This window comes from Mobula hypostoma, chromosome 29, assembly GCF_963921235.1.
Source record: "Mobula hypostoma chromosome 29, sMobHyp1.1, whole genome shotgun sequence".
Classification (NCBI taxonomy): Eukaryota; Metazoa; Chordata; class Chondrichthyes; order Myliobatiformes; family Myliobatidae; genus Mobula; species Mobula hypostoma.
Genome location: NC_086125.1, coordinates 31,185,414 through 31,197,440, shown reverse-complemented (window position 1 = coordinate 31,197,440; position 12,027 = coordinate 31,185,414). Strand labels below are relative to the sequence as shown.

Sequence of the window (12,027 nt, the reverse complement as noted above, 5' to 3'; positions counted from 1 at the left end):
TACAAAGATTGGAGGTGCAGTGAACAGTGAGGAAGGTTTTCAAAGCTTGCAGAGGGATTTGGACCAGCTGGAAAAATAGGCTGAAAAATGGTAGATGGACTTTGATACAGACAAGTGTAAGGTATTGCACTTTGGAAGGACAAACCAAGGTAGAACATACAAGGTAAATGGTAGGGTACTGAGGAGTGTAGTAGAACAGAGGGATCTGGGAATACAGATACAAAATTCCCGAAAAGTGACGTCACAGGTAGATAGAGTCGCAAAGAGAGCTTTCGGTACATTGGCCTTCATAAATCAAAGTATTGCATATAAGATTTGGAATGTTAATGTGAGGTTGTATAAGGCATTGGTGAGGCCGAATTTGGAGTATTGTGTACAGTTTTGGTCACCAAATTACAGGAAGGATGTTAATAAGGTTGAAAGAATGCAGAGAAGGTTTACAAGGATGTTGCCGGGACTTGAGAAACTGAGTTACAGAGAAAGGTTGTATAGGTTAGGACTTTATTCCCTGGAGCGTAGAAGAATGAGGAGAGATTTGATGGAGGTATATAAAATGATGATGGGTATAGATAGAGTGAATGCAAGCAGGCTTTTTCCACTGAGGCTAGGGGATGACATGGGCTAAGGGTGAAGGGGAAAAAGTTTAAAGGGAACATTAGGGCAGGCTTCTTCACACAGCGAGTGGTGGGAGTATGGAATGAGCTGCCAGATGAAGTGGTAAATGCGGGCTCACTTTTAACATTTTGAAATCTTGGATGAGAGGAGTATGGAGGTATATGGTCCAGGTGCATTTCAGTGGGACAAGGCAGAAAAGTGGTTCTGCACAACCAAGAAAGGCCAAAAGTCCTGTTTCTGTGGTGTAATGTTCTATGGTTCTGCTGAGAGCAACAGTTTCTGGTGGTTCATAAAGCAAGAAATACAACTAAGTACTTTATTATTGGCATTTTTTCTGTAGTTAAATTGTGGTAAACTATCACTGCAAACAATGAAGAAGTGAGCAAAGGTGAGGTTGACTTGCAGGTTGAGGCATGTGGGTTCAATGCAAATTCGGATCATCGCAAGTTTGAGGAGAAGTGGTCTTAGCAGGGTCGGGGCATGTTCTGGACGGAGTCAGAATCGGAAACAGAATTGGAGCGAGCGGAGCGGAGAAATTTTGGAGAAGCTTCAGAGCCCATCCACCTAAATAGCGAGCGAGGTTGGATTGATCTAAGTTCCGGGCTGATTTGGAAAGGTCGGGTAGGGGAAAGAACATGGTGGCAGGATCCAGGCACAGAGCACACTGTATTGGTAAGGCAGGGCCTGCGTCCTGTGCAGAGGATGACCCAGTGGTAGAAAATTTAAACGCAGCCCAGATGGACTGAAAAGGCAGGGTTTCAGGACTGGAGGCAAGGGTCGGGCCAGTTTTGTTTACTGCTTCGAGACATTTGCTTCACTCTCCATGGAACTGAGGTTGTGTAACTACTCCCTCTGCTCTGGGCTTTGCGTCTGTGAGCTTCACGGTGATTTTCCCTGCTATGTGATGAACCGAGGCTGCAGCTCTGAGCTTGGCCTGGCTGTCATGGTATTTACAGGTTTATTCATAATGGAGCTCCCTATTTTTCTTCCCAGGCAAAACATTTTCTTCCAATACTCTGCCTGCAAAATTAATTCCATTTCTCAATGCATTGGACTCAATGTGATATTACATTCAGGAAATGATTTCTGGCAAATAGGAGCACTCTAAACGAAGCAATAGACAAATTTTTAGATATGAAGGAGAGGTAACAATTCAGCCGTGTTCTTACAGAACAATAGAGCAGGTATGAATGGCCTATTGACCTACTCTTGATCTGTTTCTCAACTTTTTACACTGTCATACAATAATTGTTTAATCTTTATGAAATTTTCACTGTTCTTCTGCTTCTTAAGTTACTCTTAAGACTGTAAAGAATGATACCATTAAGAAAATCTTTGACTTCAAGTACCTCGGATCAAGAATGATGAGTACAGAGGAGGACATAAAGATACGGAAGGTGCTGGCCTGAAGGGCTATGAACGACATGAAGGAAATCTGGAAGTCTAACCTGACCAGAGGGCTTAAATAGAGGATCTTCATAGCATTCATAGAGTCCATTCTCACGTACGGATGTGAGACGTGGACACTCACCAAGACTATGTGGAAGTCTCTTGATGGTTGTTATACACGAATGCTCCGGATGGCTCTTGAAGCGAGTTGGCAATAGAACATGACGAACGTTGAGCTCTTATGATGACCAACCGATGATCACCAGTAAAATCGAGGTGAGAAGACTGCAACTAGCGGGACACTGTCTACACCACCTGAGCTAACTGCCAGCCTAGTCGTCATATGGGAGTCCAGGCATGGCAGGATGAACCCTGGGCACCCTCCCAAGACTATGGTCAACACGCTATGGAAGACAGCTGCGCGGCTAATGTAGATAAACTGAACACACTGATGAGGGAGAGGGAGAAGTGGAGAGTACGTCATCGTGCCCGACACCAGCCCCCTAGGCCTGAGTCGATGTAGTAGTATTAGTCAGCTTCTTAACATCGGTACTATCTTTGTTACCCAATTAATATTCCATAATCTTATCAATTAATTATTCAGGTTAAATAATCTTCCTTTCTGTTCCATTCCAACCCTGCATCATGGACCTCAGCTTCACATAGTGAAACCTGAATGAAGCAATGTGGCTCTCAACAACAACCAGGGCATCTGAGAGAAATGGATGCAGCCTTTTACCCATGAAGAAGCTTTGTCTCAGTGACAAGATCTTGCTGGAGCCGCTCATGGTGATGTTTGTCTTTCTGTCCCATATGCCCACAACACAGGTGATAATGATCTCTCAAAGCACGTAAACCCTTGAGTGGAAGAGCCATTAATAGCTCCTTACTGTGGCTCACTGAAAGCCTGCGACCAGCCCGAGATGCCAGGCGAGGCTGTACGTTAAGTACCATCATCACAGGGATGCTTCAGAACTTCCCTGGTCATTTGGACAGCTGGTGGTTATTCTGTTGCAATTATATATTGTCCAATTCATAAAGTGTTCTCATTATAAAATAATGTTCAGATTGGACCCTTTCCTTAATCCACTTAGTTGGCAGCAAATCTCCTGGCACATTTTGACATCCACTGGATGTGTCAACACTCTGTTAAGAAAACTGGCATGGGGATATTTCTCAGCTGGGAGAAAAGGTCACTGCAACCCAGTATAAAGAATACATACTATTCACATACGCAAACATGAGGAAACTAAACAAAGCTGGAAAGTGATCACCAATACTTTGGCCAACTTTAGTGTCACTTCCCAAAGTACTTGCAATGCAGTCTATTGGGCTCTGGGAATTTAAAAGTCTTTAATCCTTTCAATATTTTTAATACTATTTTCCACAAATACTGAGTTTGTTTGGTTCCCTCCTTTCATTAGACCCTGTGTTCCTTAATATATCTGGGAAGTTGTTGCATGAGAAGGGATAGGATCAGGCATGATCAGCTAAGGAGTATGACAGGTGGCTGACTTTTGCTCCGAATTCATACATTTTTGAGCTTTTATTAAACCTTGAATCATTTTCTCTTCAATTCAGATGACGATGAGTGCTCTGGAGGAAAAGACATTGTAGATGCTTTATGTGGTGCGAATGCTCTTTGTTACAACACAGCGGGAAGCTTCTACTGTAAATGTAAGGAAGGATATATGAACTCAAACAATGGAAATAACTTCACAAAGCGGGAAAACTGCACAGGTGAGTAATAACACCCATATTTGACGCATTCCGAAGTTTTCCCTTGACCTTAAGCATGGGTCGGTCAGAAGACATCTTGTTGTTCTTTTCAGGTAGAAAGTGGCTGTACTCAAAAATCAAGCCTCCTACAACTATTTCAACGTTGCTGCAATGTCTCTGCCAATGGCCCAAATACAAGTCTCATTTCCCGTTTTCCCCAGCGCTTTAAATCAAATCTCCAATGATACAGTTTTTCTTCATATCCCCTCACCTCAGACCTTGAACTCTCTACTCATGGGAGGTTAATAAGCTTCCCTCTATTGATCTTGTCTAATCCTGTTGTGGACTTTTCTGTCTCTAGGAACAAAAGCTAAGAAGTGATTTCCATCTGTTGAATCAAGTAATTCAATCAGATGAAAAATGATGGCAGATTTTTCAAAATGAGAGTCAGAATCAGGTTTAATATCACCAGCATATATCATGAAATTTGTTGACTTTGTAGCAGCAGTATAATGCAATACATGATAATAGTACAGAAAAACTGTTAAAACTACTTTATACTTTATTGCCGCCAAACAATTGATACTAAAACATACAATAATATTTGATTCTGTGCTTCCCACTCCCTGGATTACAAATATTCAATATTAAAAATAGTAAAAATTAGTAATATTAAAAATTTAAATTATAAATCATAAATAGAAAACAGAAAAATGGAAATGTAAGGTCGTGCAAAAAAACCGAGAGGCAGGTCTGGATATTTGGAGGGTACGGCCCAGATCCACGCCAGGCTCCGTTCAGCAGTCTTATCACAGTTGGAAAGAAGCTGTTCCCAAATCTGGCCGTACGATTCTTCAAGCTCCTGAGCTTTCTCCCGGAGTGAAGATGGACGAAGAGTGTGTTGGCTGGGTGGGTCGTTTCCTTGATTATCCTGGCAGCACTGCTCCGACAGCGTGCAGTGTAAAGTGAGTCCACGGACGGAATATTGGTTTGTGTGATGTGATGTGCCTCGTTTACAATCTTCTGCAGCTTCTTTCAGTCTTGGACAGGACAACTTCCATACCAGGTTGTGATGCACCTTAGAAGAATGCTTTCTATGGTGCATCTATAAAAATTAGTGAGGGTTTTAGGGGACAGGCCAAATTTCTTTAGTTTTCTCAGGAAGTAAAGGCATTGGTGGGCCTTCTTGGCAGTGGACTCTGCTTGGTTGGACCAAGTCAAGTCATTTGTGATATTGACCCCGAGGAACTTAAAGCTTTTGACCTGTTCCACTTGCGCACCACTGATGTAAATTGGGTCTTGCGGTCTGGTACTCCTTCTAAAGTCAACAACCAATTCCTTCGTCTTGCTGATGTTGAGGGATAGGTTATTGTCTTCGCACAACGCCACCAGGTTCTTAATTTCCTCTCTGTACTCAAACTCATCATTACCCAAGATACGGCCTACAATTGTTGTGTCATCAGCAAACTTATATATTGAGTTTGATGGAAACTTGGCTACACAATGATGGGTGTACAGTGAGTACAGCAGGGGGCTGAGTACACAGCCTTGTGGGTCACCGGTGCTCAGAGTGATTGTAGAAGAGAGCTTGTCCCCTATTTTTACAGCCTGTGTCCTGTCTGTGAGGAAGTTGAAGATCCAGCTGCAGATCTGAGTGTTAAGGCCCAGGTTCCGGAAACCATAGAAACCATAGAAACTACAGCACAGAAACAGGCCTTTTGGCCCTTCTTGGCTGTGCCGAACCATTTTCTGCCTAGTCCCACTGACCTGCACACGGACCATATCACTCCGTACACATCCCATCCATGTATCTGTCCAATTTATTCTTAAATGTTACAAAAGAACCCACATTTACCACCTCGTCTGGCAGCTCATTCCATACTCCCACCACTCTCTGTGTGACGAAGACCCCCCTAACGTTCCCTTTAAACTTTTCCCCCCTCACCCTTAACCCATGTCCTCTGGTTTTTTTCTCCCCTTGCCTCAGTGGAAAAAGCCTGCTTGCATTCACTCTATCTATACCCATCATAATTTTATATACCTCTATCAAAACTCCCCTCATTCTTCTACGCTCCAGGGAATAAAGTCCTAACCTATTCAACCTTTCTCTGTAACTCAGTTTCTCAAGTCCCGGCAACATCCTTGTAAACCTTCTCTGCACTCTTTCAATCTTATTTATATCCTTCCTGTAATTTGGTGACCAAAACTGAACACAATACTCCAGATTCGGCCTCACCAATGCCTTATACAACCTCATCATAACATTCCGGCTCTTATACTCAATACTTCGATTAATAAAGGCCAATGTACCAAAAGCTCTCTTTACGACCCTATCTACCTGTGACGACACTTTTAGGGAATTTTGTATCTGTATTCCCAGATCCCTCTGTTCCACTGCACTCCTCAGTGCCTTACCATTAACCCTGTATGTTCTACGTTGGTTTGTCCTTCCAACGTGCAATATCTCCCACTTGTCAGTATTAAACTCCATCGGCCATTTTTCAGCCCATTTTTCCAGCTGGTCCAAGTCCCTCTGCAGGCTCTGAAAACCTTCCTCACTGTCTACTACACCTCCAATCTTTGTATCATCAGCAAACTTGCTGATCCAATTCACCACATTATCATCCAGATCATTGATATAGATGACAAATAACAATCCCTGATCAGCACTGATCCCTGTGGCACACCACTAGTCACGAGCCTCCACTCTGAGAAGCAATTCTCTACCACCACTCTCTGGCTTCTTCCATCGAGCCAATGTCTAATCCAATTTACCACCTCTCCATGTATACCTAGCGACTGAATTTTCCTAACTAACCTCCCATGCGGGACCTTGTCAAAGGCCTTACTGAAGTCCATGTAGACAATATCCACTGCCTTCCCTTCATCCACTTTCCTGGTAACCTCCTCGAAAAACTCCAACAGATTGGTCAAACGTGACCTACCACGCACAAAGCCATGTTGACTCTCCCTAATAAGCCCCTGTCTATCCAAATGCTTGTAGATTCTGTCTCTTAGTACTCCCTCCAATAACTTACCTACTACTGACGTTAAACTCACCGGCCTATAATTTCCCGGATTACTTTTCGATCCTTTTTTAAACAACGGAACAACATGAGCCACTCTCCAATCCTCCGCCATTTCACCCGTAGACAGCGACATTTTAAATATTTCTGCAATTTCAACACTAGTCTCCTTCAAGGTCCGAGGGAACACTCTGTCAGTTCCCGGGGATTTATCCACTTTAATTTTCCTCAAGACAGCAAGCACCTCCTCCTTTTTAATCTGTACACTTTCCATGGTCTCACTACTTGATTCCCTCAATTCCATAGATTTCATGCCAGCTTCCTTAGTAAATACAGACGCAAAAAACCTATTTAAGATCTCCCCCATTTCCTTTGGTTCCGCACAAAGCCGACCACTCTGATCTTCAAGAGGACCAATTTTATCCCTTACAATCCTTTTGCTCTTAATATACTTGTAAAAGCTCTTTGGATTATCCTTCACTTTGACTGCCAAGGCAACCTCATGTCTTTTTTTAGCCCTCCTGATTTCTTTCTTAAGTATTTTCTTGCACTTCTTATACTCCTCAAGCACTTGATTTACCCCCTGTTTCCTATACATTTCATACAAATCTCTCTTCTTCTTTATCAGAGTTACAATATCCCTTGAGAACCAAGGTTCCTTACTCCTATTCAATTTGCCTTTAATCCTGACAGGAACATACAAACTCTGCACTCTCAAAATTTCCCCTTTGAAGGCTTCCCACCTACCAATCACACGTTTGCCAGAGAACAACCTGTCCCAATCCACGCTTTTTAGATCCTTTCTCATTTCTTCAAATTTGGCCTTCTTCCAGTTCAGAACCTCAACCCTAGGACCAGATCTATCCTTGTCCATGATCAAATTGAAACTAATGGTGTTATGATCACTAATGGTGTTATAATGGTGTTATGATGGAGCTTAGGAATCCGTTTATTTGGAATGATGGTATTAAAGACAGATTTGTAGTCAATGAAAAGGAGCCTTACGTATGCGTCTTTATTCTCCAGGTGTTCTAAGGAGGAATGTAGGGCCAGAGAGATGGCATCTGCCGTTGACCTGTTGCTCCGGTAGGCGAATTGCAAAACGTCGAGTTTGACCGGTAGGCTGTGGTTGATGTGTGCCATAACCAGTCTCTCAAAGCACTTCATGGCAATTGATGTCAGAGCCACAGGTCGATATTCATTCAGGCATGCCATCTTGCTCTTCTTTGGCACTGGGATTATCGATGCCTTCTTAAAACACGAGGGGATCTTAGACTGAAGCAAGGAGCAGTTGAAGATGTCAGCAAACACTCCAGCTAGCTCACTTGCACAGGCCCGGAGAACCCGTCCTGGGATGCCATCTGGGCCCATCGCCTTCCTTGGATTTATCTTCAGGAAGGCCCTTCTAACGTCCTCCTCAGTGACGATGAATCTCGATGCCACCAGGTCCGATTCGTCTGGAGGGAGCGGGACGCTCCTCTTCTGTTTGAATCTTGTGTAGAATACGTTAAGTTCGTCAGGAAGAGAAGCGCCACAGTTATTGATATTCCCAGCCTTTTCTTTGCACCCAGTGATCTCATTTAGACCCTTCCATGGTCTAATGGCATCCCTTTGGTTAGGCTGGGCTTCCAACTTGGCTCGATATTGCCTCTTGGCGCCCTTAATGGCATTCCGGAGTTTACGCTGGATTCCGTGTCGCGCCCGGTATCCCCGGACCTAAAAGCTGCAGCTCTAGCCTTAAAAAGGGGCTTGACCTCATAATTCATCCAAAGTTTCCGGTTAGGGAATATTGTTAAATTAAATAATTAGAGCAAAAAAATAGGAAATAAAGAAGTAGTGAGGTAGTGTTCATGGGCTCAATGTGTGTTCAGAAATCGGATGGCAGAGAGAAAGAAGCTGTTCCTAAATCACTGAATGTATGCCTTCATGCTTCTATACCTCCTTCCAGAAAGTAGCAAGGAGAAGAGGGTGTGTCCTGAGTGGTGGGGGTCTATAATAATGGACACTGCCTTTCTAAGGCACCTCTACTTGAAGATGTCCTGAATACTGAGGAGGCTAGTGTTTGTGATGGAACCGACTAATTTTAGAACATTCTTCAGCTCACTTTGATCCTGTGTAGTAGCCCTTCATGCCCATCACAGATGGTGATGCATCCAGTTAGAACACTCTCCACAGTACATTTGTAGAAATTTGCAAGTGATTTTGGTGACATACCAAATCTCTTCAAACTCCTTCTGAAATATAACCATACGCAAACATGAGGAAACTAAACAAAGCTGGAAAGTGATCACCAATACGTTGGCCAACTTTAGTGTCACTTCCCAAAGTACTTGCAATGCAGTCTATTGGGCTCTGGGAATTTAAAAGTCTTTAATCCTTTCAATATTTTTAATACTATTTTCCACAAATACTGAGTTTGTTTGGTTCCCTCCTTTCATTAGACCCTGTGTTCCTTAATATATCTGGGAAGTTGTTGCATGAGAAGGGATAGGATCAGGCATGATCAGCTAAGGAGTATGACAGGTGGCTGACTTTTGCTCCGAATTCATACATTTTTGAGCTTTTATTAAACCTTGAATCATTTTCTCTTCAATTCAGATGACGATGAGTGCTCTGGAGGAAAAGACATTGTAGAAGCTTTATGTGGTACGAATGCTGTTTGTTACAACACGGCGGGAAGCTTCTACTGTAAATGTAAGGAAGGATATATGAACTCAAACAATGGAAGGAACTTCACAAAGCGGGAAAACTGCACAGGTGAGTAATAACACCCATATTTGACGCATTCCGAAGTTTTCCCTTGACCTTAAGCATGGGTCGGTCAGAAGACATCTTGTTGTTCTTTTCAGGTAGAAAGTGGCTGTACTCAAAAATCAAGCCTCCTACAACTATTTCAACGTTGCTGCAATGTCTCTGCCAATGGCCCAAATACAAGTCTCATTTCCCGTTTTCCCCAGCGCTTTAAATCAAATCTCCAATGATACAGTTTTTCTTCATATCCCCTCACCTCAGACCTTGAACTCTCTACTCATGGGAGGTTAATAAGCTTCCCTCTATTGATCTTGTCTAATCCTGTTGTGGACTTTTCTGTCTCTAGGAACAAAAGCTAAGAAGTGATTTCCATCTGTTGAATGAAGTAATTCAATCAGATGAAAAATGATGGCAGATTTTTCAAAATGAGAGTCAGAATCAGGTTTAATATCACCAGCATATGTCATGAAATTTGTTGCATTTGTAGCAGCAGTACAATGCAATACATGATAATAGTATAGAAAAACTGTTAAAACTACTTTATACTTTATTGCCGCCAAACAATTGATACTAGAACATACAATAATATTCGATTCTGTGCTTCTCACTCCCTGAATTACAAATATTAAATATTAAAAATAGTAAAAATTAGTAAATATTAAAAATTTAAATTATAAATCATAAACAGAAAATGAAATATGGAAAGTAAGGTAGTGCAAAAAAACCGAGAGGCAGGTCTAGGTATTTGGAGGGTACGGCCCAGATCCGGGTCCGGATCCGTTCAGCAGACTTATAACAGTTGGAAAGAAGCTGCTCCCAAATCAGGCCGTACGAGTCTGTAAGCTCCTGAGCCTTCTCCCGGAGGGAAGAGGGACGAAAAGTGTGTTGGCTGGGTGGGTCGTTTCCTTGATTATCCTGGCAGCACTGCTCTGACAACGTGCGGTGTAAAGTGAGTCTTAGGATGGAAGATTGGTTTGTGTGATGTGTTGTGCTGTGTTCAGGATCTCCTGCAGCTTCTTTCAGTCTTGGACAGGACAACTTTCATACCAGGTTGTGATGCACCCTAGAAGAATGCTTTCTACGGTGCATCTATATAAATTAGTGAGGGTTTTAGGGGACAGGCCAAATTTCTTTAGTTTTCTCAGGAAGTAAAGGCACTGGTGGGCCTTCTTGGCAGTGGACTCTGCTTGGTTGGACCAAGTCAGGTCATTTGTGATATTGACCCCGAGGAACTTAAAGCATTTGACTTCTTCCACTTGCGCACTACCGATGTAAATTGGGTCGTGCGATCCGGTACTCCTTCTAAAGTCAACAACCAATTCCTTCGTCTTGCTGACGTTGAGGGATAGGTTATTGTCTTCGCACCATGCCACCAGGTTCTTAATTTCCTCTCTGTACTCAAACTCATCATTACCCCAGATACGGCCTACAATTGTTGTGTCATCAGCAAACTTATATATTGAGTTTGATGGAAGCCTGGCTACACAATCATGGGTGTACAGTGAGCACAGCAGGGGGCTGAGTACACAGCCTTGTGGGCACCGGCGCTCAGAGTGATTTCAGAGGAGAGCTTGTCCCCTATTTTTACAGCCTGGGTCCTGTCTTTGAGGAAGTTGAAGATCCAGCTGCAGATCTGAGTGCTAAGGCCCAGGTTCCGGAGCTTAGGAATCCGTTAATTTGGAATGATGGTATTAAAGGCATCACCAGCATATGTCATGAAATTTGTTGACTCTGTAGCAGCAGTAGAATGCAATACATGGTAATAGAATAGAAAAACTGTTAAAACTACTTTATATGTTATTGCCGCCAAACAATTGACACTAGAACGTACAATAATCACAGCAATATTTGATTCTGTGCTTCCTACTCCCTGGATTACAAATATTAAATATTAGAAATAGTAAAAATGAGTAAATATTAAAAATTTAAATTCTAAATCATAAATAGAAAATAGAAAAATGGAAAAATAAAAAAACTGCAACGCAGTATAAAGAATACATACTATTTACATATACAAACATGAGGAAATCTGCAGATGTTGGAAATTCAAGCAACACACAGAAAATGCTGGTGGGACGCAGCAGGTTAAGGCAGCATCTATAGGAAGAAGTACAGTTGACATTTTGGGCCAAGACCCTTTGTCAGGGCTAACTGAAAGAAGAGATAGTAAGAGATTTGTAAGGAGGAGGGGGAGATCCGAAATGATAGGAGAAGACAGGAAGGGGAGGGATGGTGCCAAGAGCTGGAAAGTTGATTGGCAAAAGGGATACAAGGCTGGAGAAGGGAGAGGGTCATGGGACGAGAGGAGAGGAGCACCAGAGGAAGATGGAGAGCAGGCAAGGAGTTATAGTGAGAGGGACAGAGGGAGGAAAAAAAGAGAAAATGAAAGAAATCTCTTACTATCTCTTCTTTCAGTTAGTCCTGATGAAGGGTCTCAGCCCGAAACATCGACTGTATCTCTTCCTATAGATGCTGCCTTGACCTGCTGCATTCCACCAGCATTTTGTGTGTGTTGCTTGATATTATT

At 42.6% G+C, this 12,027-nt stretch overlaps 1 protein-coding gene across 1 annotated transcript in view; it reads left to right on the top strand.

Moving 5' to 3' along the window:
• The window catches only part of LOC134339490 (adhesion G protein-coupled receptor E2-like), a 137,944-nt gene that overhangs the window by 61,344 nt on the left and 64,573 nt on the right, over positions 1-12,027 (top strand). The window contains exons 6-7 of the mRNA XM_063036045.1: positions 3,586-3,744; positions 9,348-9,506. Of these exons, the coding sequence (XP_062892115.1) occupies positions 3,586-3,744; positions 9,348-9,506 (318 nt within the window). The remainder of the gene's footprint in view (positions 1-3,585; positions 3,745-9,347; positions 9,507-12,027) is intronic.